General features: G+C 46.5%; 1 protein-coding gene across 3 annotated transcripts in view; it reads left to right on the top strand.

Annotated features, from left to right (window-relative positions):
- Window positions 1-13,385, top strand: part of PRRX1 (paired related homeobox 1) — a 75,620-nt gene extending 62,235 nt beyond the window's left edge. The window contains exons 4-5 of one of the 3 annotated variants that reach the window (XM_037167427.2): window positions 624-695; window positions 6,031-6,116. In XM_037167427.2, coding sequence (XP_037023322.1) covers window positions 624-678 — 55 coding nt within the window. In that variant the 3' untranslated portion in view covers window positions 679-695; window positions 6,031-6,116. Of the gene's footprint in view, window positions 1-623; window positions 696-6,030; window positions 7,126-13,130 lie in introns of those variants that run through there. The other 2 variants (XM_053659391.1, XM_037167426.2) reach the window with 2 other exon arrangements.
- The last annotated feature ends 2,818 nt before the right edge of the window (window positions 13,386-16,203 follow it).

Here is a 16,203-nt window from a genome sequence, read left to right as displayed (position 1 = left end):
CTGAACTGGGATTGTCCCTGGAAAACTGGGACACAGGGTTCGCACTATTTTAGCATATCATGGCCTTGTTCATTCCCTTGAGCTTGTGAGAGGTGATGATGTCAGGCAGGCAACTGAGTCACCAGAGCGAGCCAAGGAGGACCTCACACCTGCACTTCTGTCCCAGCAGGGGTCTTCTTTCTCTACCTGCAGCCAGGCAGAGAAAGCTTGTTTCAGGCACACATACCCACTGTTGAGCTCAGAACTGTTTTCCTTAGGTGCAAATCACGCCAGTGCCTGTGTTATGAATGCTCACTATCTTGTGGGGACTGGCCTCTGGGTGGCCCCGAGGGACCACGTCCAGGACCTTGGACCTTTGTTATATAGAGGCAGCTGTCTAGCACCTTTCCCCAGAGACACCCTGTCCTATACGAGGCGGAGAATGACCTGGCTGGGCAGTCTGGGTCTACAGGACCCTGTCCAGAGGGTGGGCTGGGCTTCCAGGAGAACTAATGACCAGTGAGAGCGAGGCTAGCTTTCCTTGTCCACGGCTTCCCTCCTCCTCCTCCCCTCCTTTGGTCGTGGTCCCCGACATCTGCTGAACGCATTTGGCTCATTTCTCCCTTTCACACTTTCAAAAATAGATCCTCGTCCCTCCCAAGATGTTGTTTACACGAGGGACTTCATAACGGATTCTAACGGAAGACACTGAAAAGGTAACTTGTCAGAGGGGGGAGGGGTGGCTGCTGGGGGCAGGGTTTAAGTGGGAAATAAGTGTTTGAGAAAGTGGGACTCGCAGTCCTAGCAATGAAAGCAGGGAGGTCCTTAAGTGGGGAAGACCTTTGGAAGCCAACTGTAGCTGCAAGAAAACGTGGCCAGAGCCAGGGGAATTCTGCAAGCCTAGAGCAGGGCTCCTCAAAAATGACCACATGTATGGATTGCCAGGGACCGTGTTAAAATGCAGCCCCGCTTCTGGGGCTCTGACTTGCACTCATGGGACGCCTCACTGTGGACACTTGGGACGTACTTGGAATAGTGAGGCTTTACATGACCGTAGGGGCAGAGGTCAGAAGAACCATGTTCTTGTCCTCGGGCCAGTTGGATCATCTATTTCTTACATAATCTGAGATTGAGCCACTCAAGTTTTCCTATTAACTGTCTCCCCAGGATGTTTGGAATGGATAGGTGGGCAATGTGCCCTTCAGAAAGGATGTAGGAAAATCACTGAGACAAGGGATGGACGCAAGGCTTCAGACAGAACGCCCTAGGAGAAAGAACATTTAAAAATGGCAAAAGGATCCCTGAGCACCCAGTGCAAAGAAGGACCACCAATGATACAGGGTCTGAGTGTGTCTACTTTAAGAGCTGAATATACATTTTAAAAGTTGATTTTTTAATTTTAAAGTTCTGAATTTTAAAAGTGATTATTTAAATCCTAAAAGGTCACTTCCAAAAGGATTTATGGGGTCCCTCTCTAAGAGTACATTTCCCTAGGAAAACTCATACTGAATTTTCTTAGATGAAGCAAGTATGCCTCTGTTGTTCTGCACTGACAAATGGACAGAACTGAGAGATGGTCTCCTGCCCCCACATGTCACAGACTGAGTCGTGACAGCCTCCAGCTCTACAGCCTTTGAGAACATCCTGAGCTGGGCAACACGAGGAGCTCAGAAAGTACACAGATGTCTCGGGCTAACAGATCTGTCTCTGAGGTGGAACTCTCAACAGCTTGTCATCGTTTGTCCAAAAGGGCCAAAGAGAACAACACTATTAGAGTTGAAAGCCGAGTCAGGTGGTCCTGTGCTCCACATTGCCCTCAATTGTTTTGTGACCTGTGGGCCTCGCACTATGGGTGATCAGGAAGCAGAGAGGCAGAGTCCCGGCTTTGAAACTGTATCATGTATAGTAATTCCTTTGTGTGTAGCAGCCGTTGTAACACATTCTTCCTCATGACAACTTTTCAGGGTGGATTGAAATAATCAAAAATGATTTGTCCCCAGTGAAAGCAGAACCCTGCCCCTGCTGGTGGCTAGCCCGCTGCTGTGTGTGGCTGAGCTCCATCTGTCCGGCATCTCCAAGTAAGGGGATGGGGAATGTCCCAGTTTCCACGGGTCTGCTCTGTGCAAGACTCCGTGTAGACCCGCTCAGCCAACAGATAGGATATGAGCATTTCTTTTTCATCTCTTAAATTGTTGGTGCACTTGATTAGGCAGCATAGTTTCTTGGTTGTGGACATAAAAAAACTTGACATTCCTAACAACTAAATGGAAATGTTGGAATATCCTGTTAAAGGAGTACGTGCTTCTGACTCAGAGCTAAGACCAGGGCATTGGGTCTCTGCATGTTGGGCGGCAGGCCCTTGGTGTGGTCGTGCACCCAATCAAGGCAAATCACTGAGTTTCTGTTTCATCTTGTTGTCCCAGGAAGCTTGGTCCTATATAGGAAGGAGTGGCCCCTTTACTAGTGACCAGGTTTGAATGGTCCTAGAAATTCAGTTGAAAGCAGCCTGTTGCTCTCTGTGCTTTCTGCCCTGTGAGAAAACACTGCAGGGACCCGCTTCTCTGCCTACCAGAGCATCAGAAGTTCTGACGGCACGGAAAACAGGTGGTCGTGAGCAGTCTGACAGGCAGCCGCTCCAGCTCTGTGGCACCTGTTGTCCTCTTGTGAGCGGGTCCCTTCCATCTCACTTCTAACGCCGAGTTTGAAGCATGACTAAACTGCAACCGGAGGACCTGCTCACTAACCCTGTCTGCACTGAGCTGTAACAAGCCCTGCTTGTCACTAGCACATCAAAGGACCGCCCCCTGCTTGCCTACCTGGCATTTTTAGTTCAAGCTAAGAAACAAAAACCATGTCCAAGAACTCAGGGGAAACCAACTCATGATTTTTTAGTATGTGCACAAAATCTCACCACAATCTCTACTTGTACAGTTAGATACTCAAAACATTTGATAAGAGGTGGTGAATTAAGACTCTTAGTTTATTTCTTATGGCTATGCAATGCTGGTATGATTTAGGTCAATCTTTGAAAGTTTCTAGCTTTCCTGAACATTTGTCGAAGGAAAATGGTGTCACTTGCCAAGCTCCTAGCGAACTACACAACTCACTCATGAACATCAACCCTTTTTCGCCCACTGGTTTGAGGCCTCACTAAGTCAGCGGTACCCTGTAAACAGCCCACAGTACACGCAGACAGGATGCTGTTCCCAACTCTGCTAACAGGCTGCCACGTAAGGGAGAGTGTCTCAGCAAAAATCCAATCTCCTGTGCAAGACAGAACCCTAACATCCGCTCCCCTGGTTCTCAGATGGGAGGGGGTCGGCATTCGTCTCATTTGGGTTGTGAATATCTGGCCTGCATTAGTGAGGGAATTTCAGTGTTTCCAAGACACCTGTTACCACGTTGAGCCTTGAGACCAGAATGTCATATGATATTCAGAAACTATGCAGAAACTACTGCAAAAATCGTTCTGTCACAGATAAAATTGAAACCACAGCTACAGTGATTTCAGTTTTATCAGTGCTTTCCCAAGAAGCTTTAGTCTTCTGTTTTAGGGCACCACCCAATTTCCTTCTTGGTACTTAACAACTAAGATAACTCGTCATTCCAGCCTCTCTCCTGTGTGTTTCAACATCTCTGTGCACTTCAGGGCTTCCCTCTCTCACGGAGGCCTGGTTGAGAGAGGCTGACTTGGCTGATTTGTGATCTGTGACGTAGGTACACTTCCCAAATCCAATGATCTCTTTTCTAACCAACATAGATCTTTGATTTCTTGAAAAACTTAGACTTTAATGTATCCCAGGACTTCCTTGAGTAGAAGACTTATGAATTTACATATATTTCTGGCAGGTTCTGGAATGGAGGCATGCAATTCATATAGAAATTAAATGATTATTAGTGTATGTGAGTTTGGAAAATAAATGGAATTGGTTGGTATATTGTAAAGAAAAAACAAACCTATTCCATTTTAATGGGTTGTTCTGATCACTTAGCTTACTGCTAATCGAAACCTATTCTAACTGGGGTCTCTTTTTCTGCCTCTGTCTTTGGTAGGCAATGGTAGAGGTGATATTCTATTCTATAAGTCTAACCTGCACTCATATATGTTCAATTTTTTTATGTTAAAAGCTACTGCTGATGGATTTAAGGCCATGCAATCACCAGTCCCTGTTTTTGTCATGTTCTTTCTGATTCTGTGCATTCTATTAAGACAGAGAAATTAACAGGAAGGAATTGCTCCAAAGGAAAAAAGCATATTGGTGAAATATTTTTAGAAATCATTACTCACAGCAGGATGACAGAGAAAAATGACATTGAGCTGGAATCAGTTTAATCACACTGTATGTAGGCATTTCTTAGTAATTTATCTACTCATTAAATATGTTATTAAATGCCAAATGTGTGGTGGACAGGAAGTTAACTCTACCTGGGGAGACAGCGGTGAACAGGGCAGCTATGACGTCAGATCTGTGGCGCTTACCGTTGAGGAACTGACATAAGTGCTGAAAGGAAAAGTACAGGGAGCTATCGGAGAACCTGACTTTGTGTACATGGTTAAGATCACCGATCCAGAGATGGGCAAGACTGAAGCAGGCAAAAATGACACATAAGGCCTTTCATAACTCTTCTGAATCTTCTTCCTTCTGCCATAACACACACACACAAACACACACACACACACACACACACACACACACCGGTGCTATAAGGATTTTTAATTAAGAATGTGTATTCCCTGAAAGACCTAGTGATCTGGGACTAATTATATTTCTTCAAGCTAATGTTCCTGGGTTAATTGCTAGTAACTGAGCTGAAATAAGCTACTGTGGGTCTTGACCACAAGTCTTGACGGTGCGGTGTCCCCAAATAAGCATTAATGATAGAGTCTCTCTATATGTACAGTAGCTTCAGCTTTCTCCCTTCCTGTTCTGTCGCCTGATCCCCCGAACCACAAACTCCTGTGTGGCTGAAAAACTGCACTGGAATACAGGCAATGGAAGGCTGCATGTCATTCCATTTGTAAGTCTATCTCAGTTGAAAGGGATTTTTGCTAATCTTAGAAACAAGTAGAAACATTTTCATTTAATTAAAATGAGTTCCCTATTGTTTATATAAAGTAATGAATAATTTGCATCCAAGTCTAAGAAGCCACTACTTTTTCCTTTAATAGAAACTTATGGATGCAAGTAACAGAAACCCACCAGTTACAAACTTCTTCCCAGTGGTATTCCTAGGTCTTAATTACCATCTCTGACAGTGGGGCGCAAAACTCCAGGTTTTCCTCAGCAACATGGACAGTGAGGAGCAGGCCGGGAATCTGACACTGAAGCCTTTGCTAGTCTATCTAGGAGGCTGAGATGTTCCAAAGTTCCTGACCCAAAAGGCAGTGCCCAGAGCTACTCAGTCCTCTTGAGAAGTTAGCAAATCAAGGCCAACTGGGACAGGAACCTCTGGACTTGGCGATGCTTGGGACTATCAACCGGGGAATCCAGAGTGGCAGAGAAGTTACCTTGGGCCGTTTAACTGATTCTCTAAGCACGGTATTTCAGATGGTATTTATTGATCATCTAAAATGTGTTAGAATGAAAGCTTCCCTGAGTGAGGAAGGCAAAGTGCCCCTTTTCAAACACTGCTTTTTCTCCTTTATTGCTCCTGCAGGCCAGGGATGGAGGCAGGAAGAAGGATTAAACAGTTTTAATTGGTCAGCTGATCACACACCTGCCATTCAACATAAGCCGCTTTCTCCTCTCACCCTAGAAATATATCGTGACTCACTGTATCCAACACAGTGAATGCCCTTCCCCAGCCCATCCCTTGGTCCACTCCCCACTGCTTTCCCCGCCCCCCCAACCCTTCAAAACACAGCCACTTTTTCCCAAGGGCCCCAGACTAATGAAAACACGGGGCTGCAAGGGACTCAGAGGTCATCTAGTCCAGCCCACCTGCCCCACTGGCCCCCGTCCCAAGAGTTGCGCCCACCTGGGGCACAGACTTGCCGCTTCGTGACACTAATGCCTGTTGTTCTCCCTGCTCTCTCCTTTGTCCCTACAGTGCCATGGCTACTTACTCTGCCACATGTGCCAACAGTAGCCCTGCACAGGGCATCAACATGGCCAACAGCATTGCCAACCTGAGACTGAAGGCCAAGGAATATAGTTTACAGAGGAACCAGGTGCCAACAGTCAACTGAGGAAAAAAACAATTAAACAGGCCTAAGAAGAGATCCAAAAAACCATAAGACACCTGTCCTGTTCTGTCATTTCTTCATCTGCTGGAAAAAAATAATAAAAACAAACACACCAAAAAACAGAACTAAACTATTGGGACCATGGCAGAGAAGAGCAGGAGAGGAGACAAATGCAAATTAGTTAACAGTCACTCCTCCTCCCCTGGGATTCCAGCACCTCTCGTCCCTGGGTGCGTTCGTTTTGTCTGTCCTCCTCCCTGTGCTTTGCTTCATATACTCCGAGCTTCTTCAGTGGGGTTCAGCCCGCCCACCCCCATGATTGTATGGGTTTTTAAAAAGTCTACAGCAGCCAAAGAAACCATCTATATAGATATATACTCTGAATAACTGCCTATAGTCTCCTCATTGATGTGTTCAAACCTCGGTGCCTTAGCCCACCTTCCTTCCCACTTTCCTGTACAGAGAAGCTCTAGGAACTTCTGAAAAGCCAAAGCCTTTCTAAAGAACCTGTGCCACACGCGATTCCCTTCCTCCCTGCCTCCACCTCTGCTGGCCATGGGAAGGCTTCTCCATCAGCTGCTGTGGGCAAAGAAAAGCAATCCTGTGCAACAGCTGGTCGCTGGCCTGTCCGGCTGGTTCTAAGCAATAAGCTCTGGACCGAATCTCTAGATTTAAGCTCTAAACTATTGATAATATCACCATGACCCCCCATCCTAAAAATCAGCCTTCCTCAGTTAAAGATATTTGTTGCTTTTCAAAGATTTGCTGTCATGGGCTATTTGCTAGAAGGAATATTTTCCATTTGAATGAGGGAGAGAAATGTCTCTCGGAAAACCAAGACCGACTTGTGAAAGGCACGGCCTCTATCTCCTTGGTGCCTTTGGGTCCTTGGGCGCACACCTATATATACACGCTGTATATATTTATATATTATATATCTATATAAAATATTCTCTCGAGCTTGAGTTTGCAGTCTCTCAAACACAACAGAACGTGACTTTCCCACCGTTAACGCTGTCACTAGCTCTACAGTCATGAGAAAGTTGATTGGGGATCTCGTTTCCTGTCTTTCTCTCTGCAGAATTCTCATGAAGGCCACTGAGCAATGGCTAGGGCGGCTGTTGGGAAATGAGTCTCATGTTCGCGTTAGGGCTTTCCATGAATGAGAAGCAATGTGAGGCTGTAAGAATGTCCTTGAGCTTGCTACCTGAACTTGGGTGCAATGCTGATACATCCTGATCTCTCATGGGAATTGCATGGGGGGGGGCGGGCAGCCAGGAAAGCCGTTTGGCCAGCTGCCTTGTTATGACTCAACAGAAATCTGAAAGACACATGTGGAAGTGGAATACCTAAAGGTTTGTCTAAGTTTCAAAAAAGGCAATTGTGGGCTCTTTTTCTTTTCTAATTTTTTTCAAGTAAAGTGTAGTGGCTAAGGCTGGGAGCCAGGACTGACCTCTCTTGTCTCTTTCTCTTTGTTTCCAGCTGGGCTTTTGTAACTTGTCAGGTGGACTTGACCAAACCATATTATCATGTGGTGCCTCGGTTTACCTTTTTGTAAAATGGGTTTAACAATACTTACCTACCTCACAGGGGTGTTGTGAGGCCCTATTCATTTGCTCCTTCATTTTCCCCTGTATTCTCTGCATGTCCAGCACTTTGTAGCCATGGGAAGAAGGGGACTAGAAAAGTATCCAAGGCTCACGGAAGGTACGGGACTTGGAAGCCTTGTTTTCTAGCAAGGAAATGCTGCCTTGCTGTAAAGACTTAGAGCTTTTGCATTTGGAAACGAGAAGTAGGTTTATATTTATAGACCTCGCAGAAATCACATCATTTGACCAAAGAATAATTTAAGATACACAGAGCAGACACACCTTTGACTTATATTTTCTTCCTGACCAGTTTGGTTCTAGTCATTTTAGTTGTCAGTGATGAAAAAACTTGAGATGGATTTTGGCCAAATATGTCAACTTTGAGTGACAGGCATGGAAACTTGCGGTTTAACATGCACTGTGAGTGCATATTTGTTATGTGCGTTGAGTTAACAGTAGTATCTTTTCAGTCAAATAGCCACCAATCGGAAACTGTACTTTGAATGTTGATTCTGTACTTTTTTCTATAAGAAGAAGGAAGCCCACTTTGCTCTTGTCAACTGGTTCCCTGTTCTTTTCACCTACTACTCAAACATTTCTTACCAAATGGTTCATGTAGGCTGTCTGCACAACACACATGACGAGCTTCCCAAAGGTCCCAGGCTAATTCTTTTGTCCCATCATCTGCTATAAATCGAGTTTCAAAGGAACTTGAAACAGTGCATCCTAACAGATGAAAACGTTCTTTGCAAAATCAGTGCAATCCAAGAACTTGGTGAACTTTTGGAGTCTGGGGAGAACACCGAAAGAGAATTTGTAAAGAGTGCAGGGAACAGAAATCACACATCAAAAAATTTTCCTCGGCAGGTGGGCAGTCTTAGAAGAGGGAGTCAAGAGATACAGAGTCATGCGAACCAAAGTGATTTGAAGCCTCTATCCTGACATCCATTTCAGAGGTGAACAAAAAGCCTGAACCCATAACCCCAATGCAAGGTGAAGCTGGGCAGTTCTATCCACAGTCTGGGCCAGCGATGTCTGGGAATACCGTGGAGGACCCAGCACTGGGTGCCCAGAGGCACTGTAGGTGAATGTACAGCACAGGCTTCTATTACCTAAGCACTTGATCAAGAAGTCTGCCCCAGGTTATAAGCACTCAGTGTCACTCGTTGATTGCTGACTTGCCGTAAGCAGAGGTTTCTTATATGATTTGGAGGAGTAGCCTTCTGGCTCTTGAGCCAGGCATCGACAGATGGCATCAGGGCCACAGAGTTCAAAGGCAAACCCCTGTCACTCACCATCATTATATGCAGATTAAAAAGCATACAAACAATCTGTATGTGTCCCCAGTCCCTCCCAAACAAGATGCTGATTTCTGGGGTACATGGCAGGTTAAATGGAACCAGAAGAGGTGACCGAATAAAAAAGGGAATGACATTTTAGGGTATAAAGATCTCATAAGAAATGTAATATGTAAATTATATCTTGCTTTATGATGTAAAATATACATTGTTTGCGCTAGAATAGAAATGATTTCTTTTCAATAAAAAGAAAGAAGGATACCACATGTTGTCTTTTGTTACATACAGCTGAGTATGCCTTTTCTCTTTGAACTTCAAAAACAGATCGGTCAGAAGCTAAAGTTACATTCAGAGAAAAGTAAAGGTGACAGAGACTTATAAACAAGAGAACTTTTTATCAGAGTGTAATACTATTTCCTAAAAATGAAACTAATCTATTGTTCCTCAAAAGCAAAGACAATGGACAGAGGAAGAGGACACATGTATTAGTGGAACAGGGAGGTACAGAGAGAAACTTACGAGTCTGAAACTTATGAGTGGATAAAGATGTCCACTAACATCTTTATCATGTACAATGCCAACATCATTTGTCTCCTGAAGACAAAACAGACTTCAGAATAAAGAAATAAAGCAAAATTTCTTAAGCACCTTGTCATACATAGCACTGGGTGCATGGGAATGCGGGGCGTGGGAAACCCAAAGTTGGAGGCACGGATTCTGTTCTCATACCACTAAAGTCTGTATAAAAGGTAACTCTGGCGTGGACAAATGTGCACCATAGCTCAGGACAGTCAATGTGTTAAATACCACAGACGGGTGCAGATGAGGAAGGCAGGGAGCACTGTGGGCTGGTGTGGGCACAGGAACTTGAACTTCATCCACTGGGATCCAGGCAGGAGAAGAGGAGGGCGTGGTCTTCAAGTGGGAAAGCGGGGAAGAAGGGTTGAAGGCAGACACAGAAATGGGGAGTTCATGTTCAGGAACCATGGCTGACAGAATGAAGAGCAAACTGAAGCTGAGTGGACAAAAACCCTGGAAATTGAGGTAGAGGCCTCATCTTTCAGGAACTGGGTGTCTCCTTAAGCCATAGAGATCTACTGAAAATTACTGAGCAGGGAAAAAAGGGCACGCAAAAAATAATTTTAGTAGAATTATTATGGTCAAAGCATGAAGATAAATTAGATCAGAACAGGAATTGTACGCAGAAGAACATAGAAAGGGCACAGAAAACAAAGGCTGGAGAAAGAACATCTTGCAAAGAAAGAATGGCTAAGACTTCACAGCAGGAAAAGGAGAATAGAGTCCAAGTGCTACCGGCTCAGAACCTGTGGCCTAGGAGAATGAGTCACTCACAAAAGTGACAAAAATCAACAAAAACAGGAGAGACTCAGTTACAGGGGATGATCATTTCAGTCTTAGGTGTATTGTTGAATTTGAAAACCAAAATGGAAATATCCAGGAAGCAAAGATATGAAAGTCAGGCTTGGAACCAAGGTTAAGGAGGGAGATAGAAGTCTGGGATTCATCTTCAAGGAGGTGACACCCAGAGGGTATGAGTTCTTCCAGAAGAGAGTGTTGTTGTGTCTCAGGTAATGATTCTGGTAAGTGGCTTTTGGATGCAGTTTCCACCCAGGGAGGAAGACTGGAGTTGGAAGGACATCTGCGGTTTGGAACAGGGCTGCCAAAGGCACTCGGCAAGGGGCTGTTTGAAACCTAGGGGGAGGGTCATCTCCTTTGTTATCCCAGAGTTAAGACAAGAGGAGTTTTCAAAAAGATGGGAAAGTTGAATATACACAAGTGCTGTTGAGTAGACTAATACCTGGGGTTGGAGGAAAGGCCATCGGACCCTTGATTTTTCTACAGAATAGTCTACCAGAGGGCTGCGGAGGTCAATTTTAGACAGTGATGCTAAGAACAAGTGCTTTAAAAATGGAAACACTGACTACAGACCACTTGCCCAAGACTTTGGGCATTGAAGGCTTTTTTAATAAGGATTCTTTCAGCTGCAGGTGGCAGAGACCTATCAAACTGGTTTCAGTCACAAGAGCTTCATTGAAAGGACACAAGGACACCCCTCTGGGGGTCCCAGAACCTAGAATGAGGCCAACACCCTCAGACCAGGCAAGGTGCACACACACCCTGCCCTGGGTCCCACCCCCACTCCCGACTGTGTCCCTTTCCTGAGCAAAGAGTCCACGAGGCCAGCTGCCTGTGCCCATCTGGAACCTGCACCTTTCATTGCAGACAGTCTTTCAGCTACTTGGGACTTGGAATTCCTTGTCCAAATGAACCGGAGTCTACTTTGGGAGCCCAGACAGACCTCTTTTCCTGAGGCCACTGTGAGTGCAGGTCACAGGTATAAAGGGACCTGCACATGATGCAATTGCCCCCTGTGTATGTTCCTCTGGTGCAGGGTGGGGCTGGGGTGAGAAGTGTGCGGGCCACAGGCTTGGGGTGGGGGGTAGACCCTGGAGGGCTCGGGTCAGACCCTCCTGCACTGTCATGTTCTGCAGAGAGACTCAGAAGAGTCTGAGAATTCTGTGTCATGCTAACTTTTCACATCCTTACAAAGGCATATTCATTAAGGGAGGGAGTGGAACACAACTCGTTTAGCAGTTGCAAATGCGATTTACACAAGGACCCACGGACAAAACTGCTGTCACCTGTACTGCCACCCTGGCACTGGTCTGGCCTCTCGGTGCACCAGGGACATACACCCCCTAGCGAACCTGGCTTGGCTGCCTTTGACTCCATTTCTGGAGATTCTGTTAACCAGAATCCAATGTCAGAAATCTTGTCGAGTCATACTTCCTGGATCTGAGTCCCTCTGGCCCCGTTTTTCTCTTAGAAATGGGACTCGCAGCTCGGCTCCTCCCTAGGAGTTCAGTGTGAAGGCTTCCTCTAGCCTCCTGCTAGGATGGGCTACAGAAGAGTTTTGAGCAGAGTTAATCTGTCCTCAATCCCAGGCTGCACCTTAGTACATTGCGATCCAGAGCAGATGAGGGTCGAACACCTCCTTTCAGGCCTGTGGGGAGAGGGAACAGCAGGGGGGTTGAAAAGGAGCTGAGAAAGGAGGCTTATGCACCTGTCTCTAGGTCCTCTTAAGCCCCAGGATGTTCCACTGTTTCAAAGCTCCTGATTTTGCTTGAGAAAGGGAAACCCTTTTACGTTTCACAGACTTTGCTACTGTCTGACCCCCAGAAGTCTGGAGATCTGGCACTGGGTTGAGACCCACCGGAAACACCTCCCTGGTCACCTAGTTCCAGATCTGAAGGCCTATGGGAAATAACACTCTTTCCCATCAAGTTCTGTATTTTTATATTGCCAGGTACATTGCAGTGGCAACTGGCAGAAGCTCAGCCAAATTCAGTGGAGATGGTTAATTAAAGTGGACGTATTAGGTGGACATATGAGGTAGGCCACAGCACAAGAAGAGGAGCTGTTGGAATCAGAGCAGCTCCAGAACCTTGGGTGCCGAAGCCGACCTGATGCCAACAGAATGCTCTGCCAGTCTCTAGTGTCTACGGGCAGGTTTTCTCCACACAGACTCACATCCATTCGGCTTCGGAAGAAGGAGCTGAGAAACAAGCTCCTCTTACAGAAACACTGGGAAGGAACTCTAGTATCCTGGCTCGGATGGCGCACACCAGCGACCCAAGCACTGTGCCCTGGGGGTGGACGGGTCCTGAGCAGCCAGACCAGGGCTGCCTGCCTGTGTCAGGCACCACCTGAGCACAAATGCCACTCCCCTTGTCCCCGCCTCTGTCTCTAGGCACTATACAGCACTCAGTCCTCAGGCTATTTCCACCAGCTTGGCAGACAGAACCTCAACAAACCAATGGATAAAGGCTCCCCACTCCCATCTACATACCACACTTCAGTCCCCACAGCGGGGTGTCCATCTTGATAACACATCCTTTGGTTGGCTTCCCCTTTTCACCTTATTATTCCCCCTGGCTCCTCATTCCTCTTCCAGGGGATCGTTATCCAGATAAACTACCTGCGTGTCAGGCATTATCACCAACTACTCTTTCTATGGGACCCGGCCTAAGATAAAGCTCTGTTCTCTTTTGCCAGGGGCTTCCTCACCAAAACTATGTGGATTGAGTAGTGGGGACCTCTTCTTCCCAGAAGTAGAAGAAGGAGAAATGAGGGCAGACAAAGACAGCACAAATACTACAGTGCAAGGAGGAAGAGAGAAAGCATTTTTAACTGTAAATTGTTTTCCATCTCAATGGTATCAACTGTTTTTTTATTACAAATGCTGGCTGCAAATATTTCAATTAAAACCATACCAACTCCTTTTTCCCTTCTTGTGGAAGAGAGAACTAGCATGTGGACAAAGCCCGGGTACCCTCCTGTGCACACAGGTATACTTCAGTGCCCAGCATCCCCTACAGTGAGATGTGGTCTTGTGAGTTGTTTCTGGCCAATGGAATGCAAACAGAGGTGGCACTTGATCATGTCAGCCCCAGTCCTGGCTTCCACAGGAACTCTTTCTTGTTTCTTGCATCTGCCTGACTGATCTGTCAACCTCTGATCCACTCTGGGAGCCACGCGTTAAAGACAGAAGAGTGGCAGACAACCCAGGACTCTGAAAAGTGACTACAGAAAGCAAAGCTGCAGCCCTTGGTGTCCTGGAAACACTTTTGAGTGTCAGATGACAGAAACCAAGTTCTACTCTGATGAACCATTGCATGACAACGTCTCTACGTTATCGCAGCTCAGCCCAACCTAACTAGTATGCCTCCTTTTCTTCTTCCTCTTCTTTGATCCCTCCCTCCCTCCCTCCCTCCCTCCTTCCCTCCCTTCTTCCCTCCCTCCCTCCCTCCCTCACTCCTTCCCTCCCTCCCTCCCTTCCTCCCTCCCTCCCTCCCCTCCTTCCATACCACCTGCATTTCCAGATCCTTGTTGCAGTTCATGGACTTAGAGCTCTCAGGGATCACACATTCTTACTTTCCCACATTGAACATTTACATATTATAATGTATAGTTAATTGGCATTGTTAATTTGGATGCTATAATTGAATGTTGTAATCAATAAATAGCACTAATATTTTAATAAATTAACACCTGACACCCTAGAGTTCCTGCAAAATAGCTCAAAATGTCATTCTAGTTATAAAAAGAGAAATCTTCAAACAAAGATAGCCAGGTCATCTACGAATTGAAGGCATCTGAGAACTACTTTGTGCAGGCACCTGTCTCTCTGCTTTGCGCCGCCCCCCCGGTGCAGCTGAGGTAAAATGAGGAGAATGGGACTGGATGGCAGAGACACTCAGGCATGTGCACGGGGTGCTCCGCGGTGACACAACGTGGGAGACCAATGGAATGTCTGTCAGCTGGAGGACAAACAGACTGGGGTCCATGCGTGCGATGGAAAATGATTCAGGAGTTTTAAAAATGAATAAATGGCCACACACATGCCCTCTGATACCTCTCAGAAACAGAACTTTGAAGGGGGGAAAAATAAACAAGTTACAGAAGGATATATGCCACTTTATATAAAATGCAAAAATGCACACTGATATATAGTGTTTGTAAACATATTTTTATGTGGTGCAAATAATAAAAAAGATGCATAGGAATGAAAACAATCTCAGAATAATAATTTCAGGAAAAGCAGTTTCTGAGCGAGGAAGTCGGGGAGAGGAGTGGGAGGGGCACACTGGGTGCTCCCAGTACATCTGAAATGTTTCTTTAAAAAAAAAGCAATGGCGACAAACATTTGGCAGAAGCTGGGTGGGAGGCACAGCATGCTCCTGATAGTCATCTGTGTACTTTTCTATGCTTATTATGTTTCAAAATTCACTAAGTGTGGGGGGAGAAGGATGGGCGCGTACACCTTACAACCTTAGCTGAGGGGGATGTGAGCCTATAGCCAAGCAGGGAGGAAGTATGTTAAATTCATTTTTTAAAAGACTGAAAAATAAAAGAACCCTGTGTATATCCTAACTCAGCCAAACAAGCTCCAAGGAAGAGAAGAGGCAGCTCTCTGACAAACGTCTACCAAACATCGCCTGCGGCGAACTACTGCACCGGAATCCCTGCCTCCACAGCTCGGGGGTCCTGGAGTCCCGCACTATCTGGGCTGCAGGAGGCCACCATACCTTGGAGCTATTATTAGCCATTATCCTTCCCGCATCACCCTGCAGGAATAGGACATAGTCGTGAAGCGTGGGCTCCGGGCAGAGGAGAAGCACCCGTGGGGTCTGGGAGTCCTGGTACACCCGCCCGTTACAGAGGGGTCTGGGGTAACGTGATGCGACGGGAAGGCCTGGCCCCGGCCCAGGCCCTGCCTGGTCAGCCTGGTGCCCAGCAATCCTGGGAAATCTCCTTTGTAAAATGATACCTGCACTGCAGGCTGTGGTGGGGGATTCAGGGAGATAACAGACACACAGTGTGAACGAATGACTTGAATTCCACCTGAATCCCATCGTGCGTTTTCCTTTTGGCCCACACTCTGAAGGGACAATGCAGACACAGAGGGAAGAGTCCTGGAACAGAGGTCAGGCTCTGCGAGTGGCATCAGAGCAGACGGAACTCAAAGACAGGGAAGTGTGGTGGCGAGAGAAGGAAAGATGCAGAAGGAAAAGAAGGGATGCATAGGATGTGCGAGACCGCCCCACTTCCCCGAAGCAGCACACACGAGAGGATTTTCCCTGTTGCCTAGCTTCTCTAAACTGTAGGGCTGTTTTTTCTCTTAGACATGAAAATGGCACTCGGGAGTTTAGAAGTCCCTTCCCCCGACCCCGATGAAAACTGTACAGAACAGTGACTGAGAACCCTTGTCCTTGTCCCACAGCACTGAGTTCAGCAACACACCTGGACCAAATGCAAGAGGGCCCACGGAGATGCCCCCGTGTGCTGTACTGCACTGCACCCAGTAATAACACAGCATACTGTATAACAATGAGCGTCATGATCTCAGGCAGTATTCAGACCAGCCTGCGCTCGGGCCTGCTCAGGTCTGTTTACAACCGAACCTGAGGGAGCAGGGCAGCTGGGCTTCCCGAAGGCCGTTGTCCTCCTTCACTCCGACCCAGGACTACGCGGGATCTTAGGGTATGGGAATGTGTCCTTCCAACTGTCCCAGGAAATGTGCTGTGCATCCTGGCAGCACCACTTTCCTTAAGGATCCTTTAGAAAG

The sequence above is a fragment of the Artibeus jamaicensis genome, unplaced genomic scaffold (genome assembly GCF_021234435.1).
Source record: "Artibeus jamaicensis isolate MK-2021 breed Jamaican fruit bat unplaced genomic scaffold, CSHL_Jam_final scaffold_625, whole genome shotgun sequence".
NCBI lineage: Eukaryota > Metazoa > Chordata > Mammalia > Chiroptera > Phyllostomidae > Artibeus > Artibeus jamaicensis.
The sequence above is the reverse complement of the archived record's forward strand: the minus strand, read 5'-3'. Positions and strand labels throughout refer to the sequence as shown.